The following is a 25,809-nucleotide window of genomic DNA, read 5'->3' as shown; positions in this document are numbered from 1 at the left end:
ATGTCACAGGAAGAGAAGAGAATGAGCAGAAAAATTAATAAGATAACACTTTGAAGAAAAATAAGAAGATGGTAATTTCAAACAGCTCTCTACGTGATCACAAAAAGCAAGAGGCAAGTTTGTTGGTAAATTGAAATTTTACAACACAGCTAAGACAGGAGGGTACTTAGGCCTCAGAATATGAGTTTTTCACTATATATCTTCTCAAGATCATTGAAACCAAAAAGTCAGTAAAGGATATAAAGCAGCTATTCTACACTTTTGCTTGCTAGGATTTACCCACAGCAAAGAGCACAAAATATTGATGTATCTGCCATTAAAATGTATTTATAATTAGATATATCATATACCCATAAATATACAGGCACCTAGGCTAGATACCCTATTTGAATAAAACTCTGACTTAAAAATGCACACCAAATTAATTCTTTATTGAAATTCTTTGAAGTCCTAAGAATTTAAGCATTAAAATGCAAAGAAAATGATTAGCTGGAGGTAAGTCTAAAGCTTATTTAACAATTTAATCAGTGCTGATGTATTAACTCAATGGCATTTACTCAACACTGATGAAAGGAAAGGGGGGAAGGGAAGGAAAAGGAAGAGAAGGGAGGGAAAGAAAGTGAAGAGGAGAGGGAGGGGGGAGTAAAAGGAGGACAAGAGAAGAGGGAGGGAGGGATTAATGGATGGAGAAGTCTTTGTAACAACTGTTTAATGTTATAAAAATCAGCAACTATTCAAATCAGAGAACTTTCAACATAGCAAGAAAGACACCTCTTTACAAGTGAGTTCTGGGCACAGAAGAGGAGACTGAGCTTTAGACAGCAACCATATTCAAATGCTCAGAGTATTCAGAACATTTAGGAAACAAGCCAAAAAGAAATAGAAGAGTCTTTACATCCCTTGGGAAATCTGTGATCTATTCTGAATATCAAGCATATCAAAAATTTAGAGATTATTTACAATAATTTGTGTGCTTAACTGGCAAAATAATGAGGATTGTGAAGAAGACTAAAAAGGATAAAAAGGATTAATTAGAAAAGCCTTCATACAAGCACTGTATGAAAAAGATTCTAGCTATATTTAGAAAGTATAAAAAGAAATAAAGAAGGAAAAAGAATGGCGCATATGCAGAAAACAGTCTGTCCTGAGAAGTAATGAAAAAGGAAACTCATTAAGGAGAGATGAAGGAAAATGGGGTCTTCATGTTATAGTCCGTGGACTAAATAGGAGAATGAGAGTCAGGGTTAGCAGTTTTTACAATTGAAACTTATGAAATTATCTATTTTGTTCATAGTGTCACTGTGTAGTGACTTTTAAGTTATCCGACCTGAAGATGTAAGGGCTAAAGCACAAATCTCCAGTATTTAGTGCCAACTTTATTGTGGGCAACCCACAAGGTACTAGAGGCCAAAGAATTAAACAAAAGGTAACATCTGCTCTCCTGACATAATACCCTAACAAAAAAAGCAGAAACAGCATGTTAAATTCACCATTCTGTCAGAGGTATACTTTACTCAAAGAGACTAATTTTAAACAGAGTAGATATGTGATTTGTTTGAGATTAAAAGTAACATTTTTATTAAATTAAAAAATAAGGAGGAAGGAATAAACCAACACTTAATTTGATGCTATGTTACATGAGAGTACCATAATGACTAACAGTCATTTCTCAATTTTGGAGGTCTTCTTGTACTTCAGACTATTTTCACTCTACTGAAAATGTGTTACTTTAGACAGAATACACACACAACCTCTCATACCCTTCTCTATGCAACCTCCTCTCACACACTCCACGACCCCCACTTATCTCCCATTCCCCCAAAAGCCCCTACACATCCTTACATATACCCCTAAACACTTCACCAATATTTACTCTGACATTCCAGGCCCTATATAAATAATGTGGCAATAATTTATCCTCTTGACCTTATCTCCCACACCAGTTCTAATCTGTATATACAAATATATCGTCATTGTCTCTACCTTAGTTCATACCCCCATCTTTATACATCCCACCCCTCATTCTCACCTACAACCATTTTCCCATCTATCTAAATTTTAATTCACCTTTCAAGATTCACTGAAGTCCCATATTCTTCATGAAGCTTTCCAAGCTACTTTACCTCCTGATTTATCATTGTCCTGGATTTCTTAGTTACTCAGCTAGTGTTCAGCTGGCTTTTCATGAAACTTAACATTTAAATATAAACTATATTGTAACATTTACTGTTGATTTATATATAGAATTCTCTCTTCAACTAGAGCATAAGCATAGGCCACAGCTTTCTGATTTCTCTACAGCAGCATCAGAAGAGACATATCTCTTTTGAATGGCTGTCAATTTTATACTCCCCTCTTTCACCTAATCTTGTCTAACAGTTCCAAACACATTCCATCCCTGGATTTTCTCCCACAACTTCAAAAAATCAGATTTAAACACATTCACATACAATTAGAGGGTATTACAGTCATAAATTAGATACGGGCTTAAGAAAAGCAAAAGGTAAGGATATAAATAACCTAGAAAAAACACATGTATAGCAAAACTTGCAGATTTACAGATTTCCACAAGCAATTCTGAGCAGCAAGTCATCAAGCCAAAAGAGAACAACTTTAGAAAGTCCTCTAAAGACCACAAAAGTGAGTATTAGAATATTTTCTAATATTAAAGGAAAAATAATGCAAAAAAAAGGCCACTGGTGAAATCCTATGACTTCCCTCAGATTCAGTCAAATGCCATGACTTCCATGTATTAATTTTTTTCATATCTTAATGAGCATGAACTGAGCACCAGTTCCAATGGCACTAAGCTAGGCACTAAGGTTACAGAGACCAACTAGTAATAACTCCTCCTACAGATCTAATGTGAAGACAGAAAACTAGAAAAAGTGTCAGTCAAGAAAGTGTAACAGTAAGTGATAAGGAAACTATGGAAAAACAGGCACAACTAACAACCTGCTAAGGAAGACATGAAATGGAGCAGGTCCCACAGGTCCCTCAAGAAATACAAAATGATGGAGTATGAAGTTAAAAAAATACATTTGTGACAGAAGGAAAGAGATTATAAGATTTCTGCAGTGTTAAAGGATCAAAGTGAGAGGCATGAGTGCAAGGAAATGAAGGTGGAAAAGAACAGCCCCTGGGGGTACTATAAGTCATATGAAAAAACATCATTTGTAGGTAACAAGAAGTAAATGAAGAATTTTAAGAAGCTGAGTATCAGGACATGGTAGCACACACATGTAATCACAGGTACTGGGGAAGTGGAGACAGGCAGTCAACCCAGGCAAAAGTTAGCAAAACCCTATCTCAGAAACAAGCCAGGAATGGTGGCTGTGTCTGTAATTCCAGCTACTCCTTAGATGGACTTAGAAGGATAGTGGCCCCAGACAACCCTGGGTGAATGTTAATGCAAGACACTCAAAGATGAACTTAAAAGAAAATTAAAATTAAGACAAATAGTTTAAAAAGGCTGAGGGAATGGCTGAATTGGAAGACTCAAGAAAAAGAAGTTGAATGTTGGAGTATGATTTGCACATTCATGATAGATTCCTTAGTTTCCATAATCTCCATGGTTTCTACTAAAGAGCATGTAAAACAGGTTTTTCTCTCCCCCTCCCCCAAGGTTTCTTTTTTTGTTTGCTTTGTTTTGTTTGTGGAGTAGAACAGGAAAGGTCTATTTAAGACTTCACACAAGAGATGTTAAAAGTGGGAATGGAGAAGCAGGAATAGACTCAAGAAACAGTCAGAAGGTCAAATTGACAGTATTTAGTTATTGCTTGGATGGAAGGACAGGAAAAAGAAAGCATTGCAGATGGCAACCAATTTTCTGGCTCCAATTTTAATTATTCTCTTTCTCTAAATTCTCTTCTGAGAAACATTTCTTCCCAAGCTTTCTTCCCGGTCTCTTTACATCCCTTCTCAGCCAGTATTTCTTGAAAAGCAATAGACCTGTGACAGCTAAATCCTCTTCCTTATCTACATGGCACTCTTTATCTTCTCCAACAACGTTTTTTGTCTTCATCATTTTACCGAAACATCTCTTGCTAAAGTTACAAATAATCTACAAAGTTATAAATAACCCAAAATTACAAATAAACTGACAGATTTAGTGGTTATTTTTCACTAATTTACTTAATTTGACACTGCTGAATATCCCATCTAGACTGCTTACAATGAAACTGTACTTGTTTTCCTTCTATATTTCTAGACCCACCTTGGTCCTTTCCACAAATTCTTCCTTGTCCTCCTCCCCACCCTGTTAATGTTGGTATACCCTGAGTTTTGTCTTTGGTTCTTTTTCATTCTTCATTCTCCCTAGTTGATTTCGGGCCTGTACATTTATTGCTGGACACACAAATGTCTCTCCAGCTTAGATCTACATCTACTATTTATTTGCTATCCCTATGAGGATGGCCACAAATACTTTAAACTCAGTTTCACATAAACATAATGTGCCCTTTATTCTAAAGTACTAACCTGATGACAGCATTCTCCATATCCTTTAGCATGAAGTTAACCTCCATTAGTAAATCAAACCCTTCATGAGCTGATTCCTACCCAACCTGGGCAGACAGACTCATCCTACCAACTCCATTATTGCTTCATTCACCAAATACACCTTTTGATCTAGGTTTTCTGAACTAATTCCAGTTCCTCAACCATTTAACAATTATTCACGTACCCATGTAAATCATTTCCTTGGCATCAGTCTGGCCATTCTTGGCTACTTTAATCTCTTTCTACTCAAAGTATAGTCCATGAACAGACAGCACAGAATCACTGAGAGTTTGTTAGAAATGCAGAATGTGGGATCCCACTCAAGACCTACCAAATTGAAATCTGCATTTTAACCACATCTCCAAGTGATTCATGTGCATGTTAAAGTCTGCAAAGCAATACTTTATTCTTTCATGACCATTACTGCACTACATAACAGGTATCACAGAAAGGGGCAAATCCAGCACACACCACTTTCAGAGTCATAGTCTAGATCATTCTCTATACATGCTTTGAATAAATAGTAATGAAAATGTTGTTAACTCTCCTGCTCTCACAGTCACTTCTCTTCCTCTGGATTTAATGTCTGACTCTATTTTGCAGGCATGACATTGGTCTACTATTCTCATGCCTTTCTTGAGGTTGTTTGTCCTGGAACCTTGGAAAACTTATCTATACTGAGCTGTCTCATTACTAAGGAGCACAATCAAGAGGCAACAAAAAATATTCCTCCTACTTTATTCACTTGGTGAATTCCTACTCATCCTTCATGAATACTTCAAGTACCATTGTGGGAAAGCCTGACCTGATCCTTTCCAAACAGAACTAGGCCACCTTTTCTGCACTCTAATATAGATATGAATGCAGCATAATTGCTAGTTTACTAATCATTCTCCTCCAAATGAGACTGTGAATCCTCCAGGGTAAAGACTGTGTCTTATTCATTAAGTCCCAGACCTGACATATACTTAATGCTTACTAGATGACTAATAAATAAGTCTAGAGCTCAAGAGGCAGATCAAAAACCAAAGATGTAATTCTGGACATCTACATTTAGTTAAAATTAAAGATGAGAGATGGGAATACTTAAGCAGGGAGGAGAATATAAGATAAAAATTACATAAAGATTAAATTCTGGCTGGGAGCCGGTGGCTCACGCCTGTAATCCTAGCTACTCAGGAGGCAAAGATAAGGAGGATCGTGGTTCAAAGTCAACCTGGCCAAATAGTTTGTGAGACCCTATCTCAAAAAAACCCATCACAAAAATAGGAGTGGAGTGTCTCAAGGTGTGGGGCCTGAGTTCAAGCCCTAGTACCAAAAAAAAAAAAAAAAAAAAAGATTAAATTCTGGAAACAACAGCAACACAAAAGGGATGGGAAGAATCAATAAATGTGAGGAGGCACTATAGTCACAAGAATGGGGAGAGTTAAGGACAAAAGAATTTCAAAAAGCAACAGGAAGATACTATCAAACTTACAGAAAAGTCAATTCACAAACAAGATAGGAATTGCTTAGATTGGCAATCAGAATATCAGTCATCTTACAGGGAATTATTTCACTTAGAGCTAAAAGTAGGCTGTACAAAGAACAAAAGGTACAGATGTAGAGTTAGGTATAAATGTGTAACCGTTTCAAGAAATTGGACAGTAAGAGGAAAAAGGGATACTCCTTCACATTAATTTACTTAACAAATATTTATTGAGCACTGAACACCAGGAGTGCAGTGATAACGCATGAAGACCACAATCCCTTTCCTTGTGGTGCAGCAATAAAATCAGGAAGAGACAAGGCAAAGAAGAACTCAAAAAAGACCAAACCAAGGAAAATCCAAAATGCATCTTTCACCTAGTAAAGTTTTAAAAGAGAACCAAAGCTTCCAGGTTGACCAAAGTCAACCGATGCCAGACACAGACACCACTAATTTTAGTAATCAACATGTCAAATGTTTTTATACTGCATTTTTAACTTCAGAATATATATTATCTTTACAGTGCTGGGTTTAGCAATCCAAAGTGACTAGTTTCTTAGACTATTCCTTTTGTTAAACTCTACAGAACCTGGCAAACTGGGAAACACTAAGTAGGTACCCCTTAATTATTGGTTGATATGAATTAGAGCTAAATGGCTTATGGATATGACAATACTAGTTTTTCTACAAATTCAGTCACCTAAATTCAAATCAAGTCCCCATGGATTTATTACTAGTTTCCACTACTTATTTGCCATCATTCATTCAGATGTCCTACTCTAAAAACCACAAAAATCAAGGATTTCCTTTTCTTCTTATTGTCTTCATCTTATTTCAGTTTATGGAAGCTAATCAATACTTTAAAAGTTACAGTATCAGAAAATTGAGCTTCTTAGATCTGGAGAAATAAAGCATATATTGTATCTTTTTATCAATCTATACTAATATGTATGAGGGAAAGGAACAACAAATCCTAATGCCGGAACCATTCATATTTATCTAACATGTTTTTCCTCATGCAACCAGTATAGGTAACAAGCACCTAATGGGCAATCATTAAATTATTTTCCAAATAAGCTGGAAAAAACATGGGTTTGTTTTCCTTTACATGAGCAAATTTCAACTAGGCCAACTTCTCTGAATCAAGGTATATCATTTTAAGTAGATGCGATTACTTTGAACATTTGATCCACTAATTACTCAAGTGATGATCAGAGCAAATGAATTCTGACCTAGTTCTGATTCTGGCTCATTATGTAATCAAAAGGAGCAACTTCTGTTTCTCAGTCTTTACACAGCTGTGCACAACTACTATCATTTCAGAGGTGGAGAAAGCTCTGCTATATCAGTCACAGGAACCATAGCAGACCATCAACACCTCCATTTGATAACTTAGCATTTCTGATTATATCATAGGTTTCAAGGAGTGCCAGCAACAGCAGCTGTAGTGGAAGAGGAAGGAACCTTGGTAGAACAGGTTCAAAGAAATTCATAATGCCCAAGAATTGATAACTTATATGTTTTAGAACATTTAATTCAATAATAAGAACAGATTTAAGTCCTACAGACCTAAGTTAGATACCCCAGCTCTCCCACTTACTTAAGTAGCCTTAGGCAAGCCACTAAATCTGTTTTTTCATCTGTAAAATGGGGATATTTACCTTGTAGGGTGAGTCACACCTCTTATCACTAAAAGTTAAAAGCATTTAGCCCAGGGCATAATATAAGCATTAATAATATCATTGTTATTTATCGTTAAAGGGCTGTGACATAACTTGCCAGTTCCAGTTTAGACCAAAAAAAATGTAATATGTAAAAATAATATAAAATTCTGGTACATGTATAATAAGAATAACCTAATTATGGCCCATTAGGAAAACAATTTTAAACATTCTTAATCAAAAAGTAAAAGTGATTGAGAAAAGCACTTCTGTACCAATCAAGGGCATGATTTACCTACAAATTTCCTTGAGGAAATTTTTCTCAAAGTGTGGTACAAACATTATTTACAAAGCAACCACTGTATAAAAATTACTGCATACATTTCTCCCACTGAAGGTGAGAGGTGGCAGAAGAGGATTCTCTCAAAGCTGGTAAGAATTCTTTACAAAGGACTCTGAACTCAAAAGTCAGGGTTTTAGTTCTAACTCCACTGATTAGTAACCTCAGGCAAATTTAATGCAGACCCTATCTAAAATAAGTTCAAAGGCGACCCGAGCATGGTAGTGACTAGCAATAAGATCTTAGCAAAGATAGCAGAGGACTTATACACTAAAGTGGGTATAAAGAGAAAGAAGTACCCAGAAACAACTAGAATTTGTGAAAAGGAAACGATGAGTTCCAGCTTCCCTCTGAGCAAGGTGATCTCTATTAGAACTCTTCCCCACAATCTTTCACAGAAAGGTCCTCCTAAAAAAAAAATTCCTAATTTTTTAAAAAAATAAGTTCAAATAGAATCAAATAAAAGCATTCATGAAATCACTTAGAAAGCATAAATACATGGAAGTTATTTTCCAGAAATGATGAGATTCAGATACTGAGAAAGTAAAACAAGATACACTTTTGGAAATTTAAGTTATTCGCCTAAACACATCCACTCCTATATCTTTATCTTGTTTGAAAAGGTTTTGAGCTGCTCTCATACTACTGAATGACACTACTCCGTTCTATAATTTTCTGAAAAGAGCCCCCAAATCATTATATAAATAACAGCACTAAACTATGTAACTGAAAATGTTAGTATTCTCCCTAATAATCAACAAGTGTTCTAGAATTAAACCACAATTAGATGAGTACTATTGATTGTTTTTTGTTTTTCTGGGGCTTTTTTTTTTTGCTTTTTGGCAGCAATGGAGTTTGAACTCGGGGCCTCACACTTGCTAGGCAGGCACTCTACCATTTAAGCCATTCTACTAGTCCAGTAATTTAATTTTAATTTAAAAAAATAATTTTTTAAAAGCATTATTTGCATCCTGACCAAAACAATATGCCAATTGCATAGGTATAGTTTCTGCCTAAATACAGTGAAATGTCCTCCGTCTTAAATTCACTGTATTTTGTTTATATTTAATAAACAGTTTAAAGGTAGACACTGCTAGGCAATAACAACAAGCAGCATCTGCAATTAATATTTACTGAGTTATTCAGAATGCAACATTGGAGAAATCATTCAAAGCACTTTATAACAGCCTAAAAACTTAATAACAACTGTATAAAGTCCATGCCCTTGTGATCTTCATTTTCCAGTTGAACACCAAGCAATCTGGCTCCAATGTTCTGAACACTAACTTTACACTAAGGTCAGCTAATAGACAAACAAATTAACAAGTAATAATAAAAACAGAAAGGTAAGCAATACATAAACAAGGAGCAAGCAATGGAGCTAAAAGATAGTAAGTCTGGAAGAGCTAGTCACTGAAACTCATTCCATATGATTTAGCAATTCCCACTGGAAAAGCAAGAATCCCAACCTAACATAGGAAAAATAAATACATACTAAGGGTCTGTCATCTTTTTTCATTCAATTAACCAGGTATCTGTCTGCTGTGGTTTTGTCACTTTTCTAGTGAAAAATATGGATCTTTTTCTTCCCAAGACAAATCAAATTAGAGACTGGAATCAGTATGAATTAAGATTTCAACATATTTGCTCACTCAATCTGAATAGAAACAGAAATGTCTTAAAAGACGTGTATTATGATTTTTAAGTACTTAAACTGACTTTGGACTAACCAAGTGTTGATCAGGAGAGGCTTTCCCTTAACATAACTTTAAAAAGAACTATTCAATTAGCATATCAAAGCTACCAATCTCCAAAGCCAAGACTTCTACTTGTAACACAATTTAATAGCAGGCCCTGTTTTACCTACACCCACTTGTAAATTGCCACCTGGGAACAGCCTACCCATCTGGGTGGCCAGGTGGCCCTGCTACTTGGATTTCCTTACTCATTCCCCTTTCAGCTAAAGACATGATTATATTGCTCTTCCTCACTAAACCTTTTTCCTCAATTCCCTGCTATTTTGGTGGTGTAGTGTAAAGGAGAAGAGACAGTAAGTAGTACAGAGGGAAGAAGAAGAAAAAAATAATAAAGGTGAAATCTCTCCTCTCTTACACTGTGCAGTTCATATAGAGTCCCTAACCATTTTCTTCATTTTCTAGTGGACCTGCCTATCACTGAAGCCAATGCTTTGTTTCAAGAAATCTGGTAGGCTATCATCAATTTTGTCCTCTAAAACACAAAGTCATATGTAGCTTCTTTTTTTCATCCGTAGTATAATAGATGAAGTATATATTTTAAATAAGGCAAGCCTCCATTTGAATCTCGTTAATGCTTACTAGCTGTCTGATCTTGTTTTCTCATCTGTAAAATAGGCAACTACCTCATAAAGAAGCTCAGTACCAGAAACATACTGTAGCAAGCAAGAGATTTCCTTATATTTCATTTGGCTCTCACTTAGAATAAGGAAAAAAAAGAAATCTCAAGATCTTTCTCATCACAAACTACAGTAAGAATACATTTTGCATTGTCACCCAGTACATGCACACATATAATTACACACAAAACTGAAGCTTTACAAAACAATACTATCCTTTATTACATGTGATTCATTTTGATATTTCCTATACTTTCTTTTTTGTTAATGTTGATGCACCACATTGATTTCATGATTCCAACTACTATGTACTCTTCTCTCCCTGGCTTTTCCTCACATTCCCTCCTCCCTAATCACATACATAAAGTTCTTTGTAGTCTTACCATACCCTCACCTAGAAGCAGGGTACTTCCTAGCATGCAAAACCCAAGAGGGGTTTTGGAAAAAGGAAATTCTGATAACAATGGGGAGATAGTCTGTGTTTCTTCTGGTCTAAGAAAGAATACTAAATTCATTTTCTCCCAGAGATAGTATCATTTCTGATGGTGAAGTTTTACAGTATTGCTGGAATACAACACAGGAGATAAAACAGGCTTATGGATTGGCCTGGGATCTTAAATAACACATATAATAATGATTTTATAAGAAAATGTTTCCTAGGTTCCAAAGAAAGTTTTTAAAATAATGTATTTCTAAATTGAAGGAATAGTGCCACTTATATAATGTCCAAGAGATTAGCAATCTAAAGCCCACAGGTCAAATCCAGTATGCGGCCAATTTTTAATCCAGACTCTGAACAATATTTACATTTCAAATGGTTAAAAAAATCAAAATAATACGTGGTGAGACACAAAAAATTATATAAAATTCAAATTTTAATGTACACTAATAAAGTACACTGATTCATTCACATATTGTCTAGGACTGCTTCTGTGTTAAAACTGGCAGAGCTAAGTAACTACAAAAGAGACTGCCTAAATATTTACTATCTAGCCATTTACAAAAAACATTTGCAGATTCCTGTCTTAATCATTTAAAAGCATTCACTTACAAGTATTTGTTAAGAATCTGTTATGTACCAGACACTGGGAAAGCTACAGTGAGTAAGTCAAGATATAGTCCCGCTCATAAACATTAATGGAAGGCAAGTGGAAAAAAAGGTAAGAGGAATAAAAAGCAATTGGTATGTAGAACTATCAGAGGGCCAATAGGGCAAAAGATGAGATTTGACAGTGGCCTTATCATGTAGCACTTTTAAGGTCACTGTAAGAAATAAACATCCTTTCAATATTTTATATTAAATTGCTTATGGAATTAACATCTTTATTCACTGGTATATTAAGAATAAATGTCTACTCATTAAAAATCACAAATTTTGAATTAACTGTGTTGTCATAGTTTATTTGAAACTTTCCCACTGCTCTCACTTCTTGAAAAACATCATTGTATTATCTATAAATATCTGGCATAACATCTCAAAGTTTTAAAAGTTTCATATACATATATACATGAGTGTGCTTGGGCTTATATGTAGCCTTGATGCCTAATTGTAATCTTGTGAGGGGCACTCTAAACTCCACACTAGACTATGGAATTTCCCCAAATTCACATAGCATATCACACCAGTGTAGAGACAGGCCCCCTGACACACAAGTTTTCTCTCTGAATAATGTTCTTTATAATATACCAGTCCAAGAACTGCATAATTAATTACTCTCACTGCATCTGAAGATACAGTAAGTTCTTGTGGATGTTTGTTTTTGAAAACCATTCTTGCCAAAAAAAAAGCTTCATTCATACAAACAATACTAGTTTTTATTTCTATTAACTACCACATATTCCAATGGTAAAAATTCTACAATCTGTAACAGGCTACAGTCATCTACTCTTCTGGGGTTTGGTACGTTGATTTACTTTCATATCACAGATGCAAGCCTAGCTATTAATTATAAAAATGCTGCTTAAGTCACACCTGCTATATATATGTTGTTCGACTAACTAGAAACTCCAATTTGTGATATGGGGATATTCTTGGGCTATAAAAGATAAGACCTGCAGATAAAAGATCAAAACTATGCTTCAACAACTCAAAAGAGAAACAAAGCTACCTACATCCCTCTGACCATAACCTGTACTTTTACTCCATCCTTCAGAAGTGATGATTCGCTTAAGGAGTTTATTCTTCTGACGAATCATTCTGATAGAGGAGGTAGTTCTGGAAAAAACAGTGCTTGACTATTTGTTAGGCCCTCTCAGTATTCAGAACCTCCTAATTTAATTGCCTCTATTATTTCTAGCCCTCTGGGCTCATAAGCAATTTCTATTTTAACAACAAAAAAATGTAATTGGTAAATAATTTCCCAATTCAACACCTAAACAAGGTTTATGTATCTTTAAAGAATTAAGGAAGAGAAGGTTACCGGTAAGATTTGTTATATTTGTGTAGAATATGAGATAGTCAGTGTCTATTCAATTTTTTTTCTAGTCATTTAGAAAGGTATTTTATTCTACTTCTGAATATCTGCTAACCAAACTCCTTTTCTGTTTCCATGCCCATTTTGTATAAGTTACTATCTAGAAACTGCTCTCACTCATTACTTATCATCATTTTCTTTTACTTTTTGATTTTTCATTTCTTCCCATATCATTTAAAGTAAACTTCACAAGTTCATTTCAAGTCTTAGTCTAAATAAAAATAATGAGCAAATTCTACAATTCTATAGTATGAAACTCTACTACCAGGAAACACAAAGCCTTACAATCAGTTAATTTCCTACAACTACTTAAGGTAATAAAAAAATAGAATGTCCTTTAATATTTACAGAATGAAACTGCACTTCTTTATAGAAGGTGGCTTACCAAAGATAGTTAGCCTTACCAAAATAAAAGAAATCAAATGGTAACAAAGGAAAAGAGGTAGTCAACACTATATTTTTAAAATTCTCTAAAATTTAATGCCTCCCCTGGTTGCACCTTTGGGTAATAATGCAGTTTTTCCTAGTCAAAGATGCTATTGCTAAAATTATGCCATAATAAAAAGCTGATTTTCCTGTGCCAATAACGGCCTCTCTCCCCACTCCTTTCCAGACAAAAATACTCAAGCTGACTACCTACCGTTAGATGATGTACCCTGAGTAAAACTAATAGCTCTAAGTATTAACTATTTACCCTTTCAGTCTTTTCCATAAGACCTTGATAACGTGAGAAGATAACTTCCTTAGAATTAAGACACAAAATATTCTGAGTTTTCACTTGTGAATACTCAACCATATCAACAATATAGTATGTTAGTGTTTGAAACAATAAAGTGGTGATATTATAAAAAAAAAAAACAGCCATTTGAAAAGGAGCAAAGCCAAAGTTTCACAGACAAAATAGGAATGCTTAAGTAAACAGGAATATAAATTAACAGATACAAAAAATGTAAAGATAGGAATTTGTCACTAAATAAACTCTAGCCTGGGTTTATCATCTCTTTTCTGTTTGTAGATAATATATTCAAAGCACTAATATGCATAAGAAGTGACAGAGTGTGTGTGTGTGTGTGTGTGTGTGTGTTTTAGGTAATAGTAAGTACGAAAAATAGGGTGACTTTTTAAAAAATGTCCTAGAAGACTGTTAAGTATAGGCAAGCTTTAGAATACAGAGATTGTTCAAAACTAGAAGGGATCTTGGACAGTCTCCCTAGCATGCACTGATGCAATAGGCTGCTAACTGGTCTCACCTCTTTAATCCTACACATTTCCAATATATTTTTCAGAGACTTGACAAAGTAATCTTAACACATAAACCAGATCTAGCTCCTCCTTAAAACTTTGCTACCCACTGCCCTTTGTATATTATTCTAACTCCTTCTCCTGTTAGATCAAAGTCCTATATGATCTTGTACTTGTCTCTAGGGTCCTGTCCTTACATTCATTTCTTCAAGCAACCAGTTAAATATTGATTGTAGCAGAAACTATGCTGTGTGCTGGGGTACTGTGATGAACAAGTTAAACATTACCCCCCCAACCCTTCAGTTCATCAAATCTAGCTTGCACTATAGCAGTGGAAAGGACAAATAATAAGTAGGTAGATAAATAAGGTAAATAACGAGAGATTATGATGCATAATGTGAGGTAAATAGTTACCCTCTCAGGACCCTGTTAGTTTCTGTGGAGGCACTAGTAACAATGTGCAATTATTTGATTCATTTGATCACTTATTTAGGCCAGTAAGCTCCAAAAAGGCATAATCATAAGGACATCATCATGTAGGTCTTGTTCTTTGCTACATCCTAAGCACTTAATGCAGTGGCTAGCATGTAGTCCATTATTTATTTGTTAAATTAATGTTTATTTTATTCTTTTTAATTTAGGGGTGAGTAAAGTGAGGTCTTAGTAGTGGTCAAAGAGGTGGTAGGAAAGGAGGAATTTGAATAGCAGTTTTAGTCCAGAATATTACACCACATTCAAATTACTGACTTAAAAAATCAACCCTTTGTGTTTTCAAACCTTAAGTAGCTGGCACCTACTTGAGAATCTTCAAAACTTTACTTCTATCAATGAAATCTTGAAACACCTAAAATTTAAGTGAAGCTGTCCAAGCAAAATATTTTAAACTACATCAAACAGACATGAAAATTTATTCCAATATTTCTTTTTAATGCATGCCAGAACAATGAGACCTTAAAGAACTCTTTGTAAACAATCAGGATATATGAATGTTCTATTTCCTGGCTCCTAACACTGTGTGCTGATATTTTTTTAAGCTGTATCATTTAGTTAGAATATTATTTTGTATTAGCTAATAATATGACTGAAAACTAGTATCTCCCAAGAACTGAATCTATATTATAAATGACTTACATACTATACATCCTTTTTAACTAGACTTAAAGACAGGTTCATGACTAACATATGTATGTGAGAGCTACTCTGAACCAGCTACTAAGTTATGCGGTATATTATTTCATTTAATACATCTTGATTTATAAACCTAAAAAGGTAATCTTAGAGTTTTAGAAAGTGCTAATATCTCATAGCTTACCCATGCCCCTTCTTTTTGAAATAGTATCTTGGAATAAGCTTGATTTACCACAGACTCATAAAGATGTGAACAAAAGATTTTTCTTAATAATGGTCTCATTTTTACCAAATATAAATTTAAAGTCAGTGATCATAACTATGAAAAATTCTATCTCCAAGCCATATAAATAAATAGACTTATTTATATTCTAATATGTAAAGACTTGATTACTTTGTAAAATCGTTTATAAGGTAATTCCTCCCCAAATGTGCAGTTCTTCTAATCTGATAAAACTATCTTCTTGCTGTGTGTTTACTTGCTTCAGCAACATTAAGAAATAAAGTGATTCCCAATATGATTATAGACAACCACAGAAAAAACTCCTTTCTATCTAGTTGACAATAATGGCCAATGAAAGGTTCAGGTTTCAAGCATGAATGGCATATACTAAGCTCAGAAAAGTATCTAAATCTATTTCTATAGGACAGTATGATTTACAGAAGGAAAATGCCTCACATAAATTTGGAAGAATATAATCTAGATGACCAAAAATGAGTAATTACTGTAAGTACTGGAATTTGACTATTAAATACAAACAACATATTGGGCTATTAATGCTCAGAATTATTTAACTAGACATCACAATGGAGACATATCCGTCACAGTGTCTGCCCCTGTAAAAGAATATTACATGCACTCTTAGTCTTATGGTTTTTTAATGTACTCTTTTATTTTTCCAAATCTACGTGTGCATTTTCATTCATGCTTATCATCTACAGCCATATCTATCTATAAACTTATTTAGCTATGCAAGTGCTTTCTGGTTTTTTCTGGCTTGTGATTTCTTTACCAATTTTATTTAGTAGTTCTACCATCTGCCTTATTCTTCAAGTTGCTTTTCTGCCCTATATTCCACATATACATATTTGGGACACACATCAGCATCTGTACCATCCACTCCTACCTCTTCTCCTTTTTCATTACTTCCATCTGGATTTACCTTCTCAAGTGAGACTACCCTACTTCTTCAAGCAATTATAAACATCTCTGCATCACACAAATCTTTTCCTCAGATTAAGTCCAAACCCCTCTATCCCAACTTGCTTCCTTCCAACCATGACCAAGTTTACTTCAAATGCCATCTGCATCCCTGACAGTATTTTGTGCTTCTTCGTTTATATTAAGATGAATATTCTTCTTAACCTCACACTAAGACTATTTTGTCCTGTTGTTAGGATCTATGTTCTCCAGTAAGACTTTCCTAAATGAAAAAAATCAGAACTCCCCAAAATTATAATCTAATTTTTTTGAGTACCTTCTTGTTTGCTTAATTTATTCAACTAGCCCAAAAGAGAGAATAATTCTACCTAGGAAGGTCCAAGTTCATCCTTGGTAAAAGTTTTCCCTATGTTCCATATCTAGGCATACGTTCTCTATTGTAAATTAACTAATGACCATGTTTTTCAGCACGTTTTTTTTCAGTGCATCTATTTTTCATTGCACCCATTTCCTTTTCCACTTAGAGAGTATAGGGTAGAGAAAACAAGGGATTATTAAATTAGACCAGTGTGTTTTAGGAGTTTACAATCTATTAGCTTGTCCCCAAATCACCTAATGGGTCAAAATCAACATTTTTTAAATGAAATAAAATATAAAAGAAACGTGTCCTATACACAATAAAAGTATATAGTTCGTGAAACTTTGTTCTGATATACACAGCCTGTCCACTGCACACAAATTCACAAATTACTACATGGCACCAAATTATGACAAAATGTATAATTCTTATCTTGGATTATAGTAAGAAAAAGAAGTCGCTAGACCTGAAGATATCTAAGATACTTTCTATATAGCTACAATTCAAATTGTATTAAAAAAATTTAAGGTAACAATCAGAAACAAAGCATTCTTTAAAAGTAAACAGAACTTAAAGGATATGAAAACAACCACTAGCAAAATAATTTTTCTTAATAAACTATCACTATTGAAATCTAATCCTAAAACTATAGAAACACAAAACTTTTAGAGTCAGAAAAAATTTCAGAGCTAATCTAATCCAAGTTCATCACTTATTAACATAAAAGGAAATCTCTGGCCCAGGGATGTGAAATAATAACATTTCATTCATTTGATAAACATTTGCAAAGCACCTACTGTGTGCTAGGTTCTAGCAATGGGTCTGTGGATAATGGGAAGTTGTCTTGGAAGACTGGAAACAGGAAACACCTGTATTAATTTAAGGTGGAAATAGGCAAGTATATCTGCAACAATTACTGAAATCAAGGTCACTTGCAAAGTGTTAGATGAACAGGCAACAGCTTACTTAATGTGAGTTGGGTGGCAAGTATTTCTAAAGAGGTGATACTTCTTAGTCTTAAAAACAAGAGGAATTAGCCAGTTAAAGAGGAAGCAACATGTACAAAGGCATCATACTGATAAATGATAAAGAGTAACACATTCAGGAAATTTCAATTTGAATTTGTATGAATGGAATATAGAACTCATGCTGAAGAGGAACAGCAGCAAAATACCTAACATTTATGTGTTACTTAATCTTCAAACCAATTTCTAAAGTGGGTACTATTAACATCTCCATTTTGCAGAACAGAAAACTGAGGCACATAAGATGAAGTGAGTTTAATCAAGGCTAAGTTGTAAAGCCAAGATTTAAACCAAGAAAACCAAAGTCTAACTCTGGAGCCTATATACACGAAGAGGTTAGAGAAATTAGGCAAGAACCAAATTATGAGGGACCCTGTACACAACTCTAAGACTTCAGATTCTATGCTAAAGGTGACTCACAGCCAGTGAAAGATTTTAAAGCAAGGTTGATATATTCAGACTTATTTTTCAATGAGGTCACTCTGGCATCTATGTAGATGAATTGGAAAGAAGAGAAACTGGTGACAGGAAACTAGCTAGTTCTTAGCTAGAAAGGTACTACAATAATCTACGTAAGAGAAAATGACAAATGTACTGGACAGTGGCAGTGCTGGCACTAGAACTCAAGTCTACCATGACCACATTCTTGTTTACTATCCATAAGAACCTTCCAAGTGTTCTCCTAAGTCTACCATTCTAACAGTTCATAAAATTCAACCTCACAGACAGTAAGTTCCTCTTTTAAGCAAAGCCTGACCACCAGATGTGTTGTACATGCAAGTGACTAACAGAAATCTGTTGGAAAATGATGGAAAGTCAATTGCCATCTATAATAGTTTCCTTGCCTTCTTCCTCTATAGACTATTCCTGGAACTTTTATGTTCAATAGTCAATTTGAAATCAATGTTCTATCTAGACATGACCGTTATAACCTAACAGAATTAAATCTGCCACAGAGGAAGCCTAATGTGGGCCCATCAGTACCAATACACTCTTAGGCCTGGTCAAATTTTGGCTTAAGATATGATAAACAGCAATAATAAGATACAGACTTTTTGAAAGCAGAAAAGAGTTAAGGAAAACCTGAAAATGAAAAATGGGAATAGTGAGCAACACTATTCCCAAGTGTGTGTTTGGTGATCCAGAAACCAGCAAATGAAACAACAGTGGAAAAGACTACCTGGTTAATTCTCAAACATTCTAAATCCAATCTGTTTTCATTTAAACCACAAGTGAGCCCTCTCAAGGTACCCTGATGCTTAGCAACAACTGAGTTCCACAAGGAAGCAGCCTATAGTATATGGAAGTAGACAAAGAAGGGGAAAAAGTGAAAAGTAAATTATATAATGGAAGAAATAATGAATTTTCACAATGTGAAGAGTGAAGTTGTACCAATAACCCCAATATCAACCTTTGTCAATCTTACTTAGCTACAATGTAAGGAGACACAATAACAAGTGACAACATAAGAAAGTATGAAGAGACAAATTCAAGCACTGATTTTTAAGACATCAAAGATGAGGAATAAGAGTAGTTGTAAAAGTAAAAATGCAACAAAATGAAGTCTAAGAATCTAAAGAAACAATTTTAAGATTATTGAAATTTCATTTAGTTTAGTTCTGTTTCATTCTTATAAACAGTGAGTCTCCTGGACCCAAAAGGTGAAAATATCAGTAGTATCAGGAGGAGGTTATGAGGAGGTGTGTTAGGAGACAGTATGAGGGTAATTTACATACTTTTTGTGGGAGTGACTTCAAAATTTTCCTCTGAATGGTATAGTGCAACTTTTATTTTAAGAGTTTCACTGTAATTCTCAACCTAGATGGGTTAACATTCTTAAATCCAGAGTTCAAAACAAGGCACACATTTATTAATTATCACCAAGATTTAACCTTAAAAAGGGCAAGGGCCTGCAAGAAATCATATTACTTAGTGAATTCTAAGTGAGTCTACCAATAACCAAAAACCCAGCTAATGATTCTGAAGAAAATTAGATAATTAAGAAATCACTTTTAAAGTTTCTTAAAATTAAAGCTAGCTAGAGAAAAGAAATATCCTTATACCTTGAAACCATTCAAGGAACATAAATGTGAGCAAATTTCTTCCATGACATAAAACTGTCCAAGAACCGTGTAAAGCATTCATACACACACAGGCACACAAATACCAAATATGCAGCCTAGTGATTTCAGGTATAAAAGGGACTATAGCTAAAGATGATTATTCTGGCAGAGAGAATACTAGATCAAAAGTAAATATAATTAAATGTGATACCTTGACCAATCTTTCATCATAACAATGAACATGCAAGGTTCATGAACACTTTATCAAAACAGATAATTAGAAAATATTCATAAGTCAGCAAAATATTTTTACTAAAGTATAATAGGATGAAATAATGTATGTAGCTATAATATATTCACTAATCACATTCTAATTTTAAAAATGATGAAAACTTACAATACAAAGTCACCTGGAGAACTGTATCATGTATTGGCATGTAGGAGAGCACAGCACTCTTTTTTAAAGCACTTTTTAAAAGCACTAATGCTTTTAAAAATTAGGAGTTTAGAACAGAGTTTCTTAATCTCAACACTGACATTTTGAGCCAGATAATTCTTTGTGTGGAAGGCTGTCCTGTGCATTGCAGGATGGTTACCAGCACCCCTGCCTTCTACCCACTAGATACCATAGCAACTCTTGCCTCCCAAAGTTGTGACAACCAAAAAAGTCTCATATCCCCCGGGGCAAAAATCTCCCCAACTTGAGAACTACTGGCTTAGATCATAAACACACACATACACAATTCAGAATGAAATGGGGTAGGGCAATTATTCTGCTTTTTTATCTGGTACACACATTTCAACATACCTGGATGTGATCACAGACAGCATTTAAGGATTCTGCCATTTAGAAAACAAAGCATTTAGTATCTATCACTTGTTAGCCAAAGTTCAGAGGAGTCCCAGAAGATTGTCTGCAATGCCAACTCTCCCTCCAACCACCACACACACACACACACACACACACACACACACACACACACACACACACACACACACACAGTATTCCCTAAGTGAACTAAAAAAAATGTAACATAGTTAGTATGTCCTGGTTTCTTCTTTCATCAACATATTGACAACACTGCTCTAGCTCACACAAAATCCCAAGAAATTCTCATTTAGTTCAATGCAACACAAATACCACACAATAGCTGCATCACCCCAGGAAGCTTAAACCTAAGCCGTAGCAACTATTACAATTCATCCTCACATTTTAAGAAATTGTAAGAAAAGATACAATTCATTCATGATATTTTAAAAAGAAAAACTGAAAAACATATTTCTGTTTTGAAACAGAATCTGTAGAGAGATAAGAAGAATGAAAAAATTCAAAATTAAAGGGAATCTGAAGGCATTCCAGGCTGAAGGCAAAACTAACAATGTATCCCCTAGAATGAGAGTGAAGAGGAAATTATACACTTGGCCATATCTTACAGGAACAGTCTGCATAATCAGTCTCTGTAATACATACCATACGATGGAAACCGAAAAAAAATCAATGTCCACAAAATACTAAAAGAAATAGTAAACATCCATCCTGAACACCAAGTGTAAACACTTTCTCATTACTGTTTCTATTTGATTTTTTAATGAAATATCCAGAAACAAAAAAAACCCTGATAACTTGATAAATTTCTTAAATTTCATAAAAAGAATAGCCACTCTATATGCTTCCAACATGCCAGATTACACATTACATAGAAAAACGAATTAGGAGGAACACAATACTCCTTTTTCAGAGTACATTCAAATCATAACAAAGCCCTTTTAAAAAAAAAAAAAATCAGACACTTTAAGTACCAAAAACCTTCATGTACAAGTATGGATTAAGGCTTTTAAGATTATTTCAATTATCTTCTACAGGATCACACATTTTAGTTCAACTAGAAATGTTCATTTTTTACAATACTTAATATCAATTTTATGTAAATGGAATATCTACATGCTCTATAACAACAAAATTACTCTGTATCAATTATTTTCGCTGGGCCAGTGAAAATAATCCTACAAGAAATGAATGCTCAATTCTTTTTACTCCCAAACCAAGCCGAGGAAGCTGTAAAATATCTAGCAACAGCCTGATTCTCCAGAAGTAATACCTTCAGACTGCTCAAGATTAACACTTTCACCAGTCAATGTGATTCAGGTAGGTTTGGGAGAGAATAATGTCCACAATCCCTTGGTCAATGACCATGATGCCCCTCCTCCTCAAGGGCAGGAGACCAGAAAAAGGGATTTGAACAAGAGGAGTTCACCAGCCAGAACATACAGGGACAGAGGAGAAACAGTACTACTGGAAAGATTAAAAACTACATGCTTAAGTCATTTCACAAAAGCAAGATGTTTAATGTTAGCAAGGCCTTCATTCATTTCAGACACACCATTGTTTAGTTTCCTCTCCAAATGTGCATGAAAAGAACTGTCAGCCTGCCTTAAGAATGTTCCTTCTTCCATTTAAACAGACATGGATTCTTTTGGTTAATCTCTGGCAATGATCGCCATTTCACAACACATTCAGCCCACCCGGAACTGATCAATACCACTACAGACATAAGACTAGACTTTATCCATTTATTAACCACAAGGAAATGTACCATTCAGCAAAATTCCATACATTACAAAAGATTCTATTAAAAGGGGGGGATGGGGAAGCCGCCGGACACACACACACGCACGCACACACACATGCACACACACCACATAGGTACACAAAGAAAAGACTACCACCCTTTAATTTCCCGATGGCAAAAGAGATAAAGACATGGCTACGGAACCTGTCAATTCGTTATCCCACCTATAATTCTGTATCATAACCTAGTAACTAAACATTGAATATTTATGATAAATGCAACCATTGTGAGTTTTAAACTGTTTCATCTATTAAACTAACTCTCCTGTTGTGTACGTTTGCACACCTTTCAGCTAGATGCTGTATGTGTTCACATAATTTCAAATACAAGACTAGATAGTTTTTCCAACCACTGGTTGCAACCATAGAACGTCCTCACAAAAAAATCAAAATTTCAAATATAAAATGGCCAGATTCTTATTCCAACCTTGTGTTAAAATATATCTCCTGGGTATAGCAAATTTAACAGAACAATCTGACATGGGCTGTTCTTAACTGACAACAATGCTTCAGTACAAAGCGTTTAAAATAGGTATTCCGAAGGTAAGCAAAATCTATGCCTGAAAAGAGCACACAAATGGTGGTTGAAAGCCAGCACATTACAAATACACAGTGGCATACCTCTTCTGCACTGGGTTACAGTTAATACTCCAACAACAACTACAACTATTTTTAACACTACCGGACAATGAAGTTGGAGAAAACGTGAAAGGAGACCTAGATGAAACTACCGATAGGATGGATGCATTGTTTCTCACGGTCAAAATTAAGCAACAACTGACTAGATCTATTTCGCGATAGACACCGGTGAGGCACTAATTATCAGACGACCAAAACCCGCCCTTGTTCTGGAGGAGCTGAAAGCTAAATGACATTTCGGAATCCTTCTTTTGGGTCCCAACCTTTGCATAAATTGTCACTTGTGGTATTTGTGGCTTAACTGCAACCCAACCAGCGCTGTCATCGAGTGTTATGGCCACAAACCATGACTTTCTCACTTCCACAACACAGAACTCAGCTCGCCAACCCAACTCAAAACAAGAAAGATTCATGGAGGCCTCCAGATCGCAATCGGAGCTGGGGGGGTGGCAGCGGAGGGGCGCAGGGCGTGGGGTGTGGGGACGCCTCCCGGGCTGCACTGGAGCCCGCCCGCCCGCCGCCCTTCCGACAGCCACCGCGGCCCCCAGCAGCGGCCGCCGCAGCCCCGCCGAGCCGCGCTCCCCGCACCTACCTGAAGAACAAGAGATAAGAAAGACGGCAAACGCCAACTTTGCAGCAGCTCCCATTTTCCCGAGGCGCCGGGGCAGCGGTTAGAAGTTCTCGCTAGATATCCAGTTCCCTGGTCTTCCTCGGAGACAAACCTCCTGGTGTAAAATCAACCGTCATAAAACATATTCGGAAGCCCCGAGCAAAAAGAAAAAAAAACAAAAACGTTCACGGGTTTAAAAAAAGAAGGAAAAAATGCACAACAATAAAAAAAAATGTACCACGGAGGGAAAAACCGCCACACACACGCACAACACACAAAACCAAACAACGAAAAGCCAACAACAACAAAAGCAGGTTTAAATCACTGTCAAAATCACTGTCAGCTCCGCTCGCCTCTCGGGTCTCTTGGAACAAAACGCCTGGCTGAGGCGACAAGGAGGCGGCGGTGGCGGCGTCCGCTGTCGCCCGGACAGTCCGGGAATCGAGCTGGGTCCGACGTCCGGACCGACCTTCAACCCGGACACCCAAAGTCCGCGGACTACTGGCGGCCGAGCTCGCGGCGGTGGCGGCCGAGGCGGCAGCGGCGCGGAGAAGGGGCGGCGGGAGGCGGTGGCGACGGCGGTGCAGGAGACGGCCAAGTTCTGGTCCAGGCTCTGGCTCCGGCTCCGGGCTCCGGGCTCGGCCGCGTTTTCGGTCTCCTGGCCTTCGCCGGCCCCGCCCCCCAGACTTCCGGTTCCGGCCCGAAGCTGGAAGCCAGGCGCAGCGGAGGAACGCTCGGCGGCGGCGGCGGCAGTGGCGGCTGCGGTAGCGGCCGGGCGCAGCGCGCGTGCCGGGTCGGGAGCGCGAGGAGATTGTCGGGGAAGCTAGGCAGGAGCGGGGGAGGGGTGAGAGCGAGGGCGGGGCTGAGTGGAGAGCCAGGAGGCGGGGCGAAGGAGGCTGGATACCGCGATGCCTCGGCGTCCGGCCTGCTTGGGCGAGAGATCCCGCGACAAAGGGGCGCGGGCGCCTTAAAGTCCCTGAGCAGGGGCTGGGCTACGGGTGGGCGGATGGAGGTGCTCGGAGACGTGGTGCGCCGGGTATCCAGATTGTGCCCTTCTGCAGCGACCGCACTAATGGTCATGGGGAAACTCAAGAGAAACAGGACCTCGAAGGGCGTCTGCGGCACCCCGTCTTTCCTCTGGGGGACGCCTGGTCCGCGCACAGCCTCAGCGCCGAGTGGGTAGGAGCTGGGGGTGGGACCTGCTCCACGCGCCCGCGGAGCTGCCCCGGCGAGCCCGGTCCGCGCGAGCTGTTGTTTGCCTCCCACCGCAGTGGCTTCCACAGAAGCATTTTGTCAGAGAAAAGACCGACGGAGGCAGGGCTGTCCTCCCCTCCCGGTCAGGTTGTCCACGCCTATTATCACGATGTGCAGTTTGAATCCTTTCCCACCATACCTTCCATACGCAAAGCATTGTTTTGAAAACTGTCCCGCACGTAATAGATTCAAATATATTTGTTTATTGCGCTTTGAAGAAAAACCATGCAGATTTCGATCGACATAGTTGATGGCCAGCCACATGGGTACTCTTTTAAAATTTAGCCTTTAAGGCCTATTTTTACCCCTTGATCCGTGTGGCTTGCTCAGGAGATGCTTTGCTAGGGACGGAATAGGATCCAAAAGGTAAAAATAGGATCCGTACCTCAAGAAGCTCGGGGTATTTGCTATATTTGTAGTTGGCTACACAACACAAAGTAAAGACTTTTAAAAGTTACTAGTTGTGTCATTTACTACACTTTGGTGAGCTAAAAGTCTTGTCTTTTTCCCTCTTTCATCCCAACACTCAGAAGTATCTAGTATAAAAGTACTTAGTAAATACATAAATATATAAATTACTAGAGGATGACTGCCATATCCTGACATGTACTCTAGAAATGTTTTGGTTTTCTTAAATAAAAATAAGGCAACTATATGATATGGGTAATTCATGTTTTACTTAGGATTTACTGATTCCCACGTTTTACACAAAGCTTTGTCTTCTCACTTGTGTTTATAGTGTTTTCTTTTTCTCTTCGTCTAAATTACTCTGTGTTTCTGTCTATTAAATTCATCCTGTAATTAACTGCCCAGTTCTACAACTTGTCAGGGTTATTAATAATCATCGTGGCCCTTTAAACTCTCTCCAAGATTTCCAGTTCT

At 36.7% G+C, this 25,809-nt stretch overlaps 1 protein-coding gene and 1 pseudogene across 2 annotated transcripts in view; both read right to left on the bottom strand.

Moving 5' to 3' along the window:
- The window catches only part of Acvr2a (activin A receptor type 2A), an 83,523-nt gene extending 59,660 nt beyond the window's left edge, over positions 1-23,863 (bottom strand). For both annotated transcript variants that reach the window (XM_074070711.1, XM_020167957.2), the window contains exon 1: positions 23,656-23,863. In XM_074070711.1, the coding sequence (XP_073926812.1) occupies positions 23,656-23,710 (55 nt within the window). In that variant the 5' untranslated portion in view covers positions 23,711-23,863. The remainder of the gene's footprint in view (positions 1-23,655) is intronic.
- LOC141422695 (uncharacterized) lies at positions 23,735-25,065 on the bottom strand (annotated as a pseudogene).
- Positions 25,066-25,809: the final 744 nt, after the last annotated feature.

This window comes from Castor canadensis, chromosome 4 (genome assembly GCF_047511655.1).
Source record: "Castor canadensis chromosome 4, mCasCan1.hap1v2, whole genome shotgun sequence".
NCBI lineage: Eukaryota > Metazoa > Chordata > Mammalia > Rodentia > Castoridae > Castor > Castor canadensis.
This window is presented reverse-complemented; position numbering and strand designations above follow the sequence as displayed.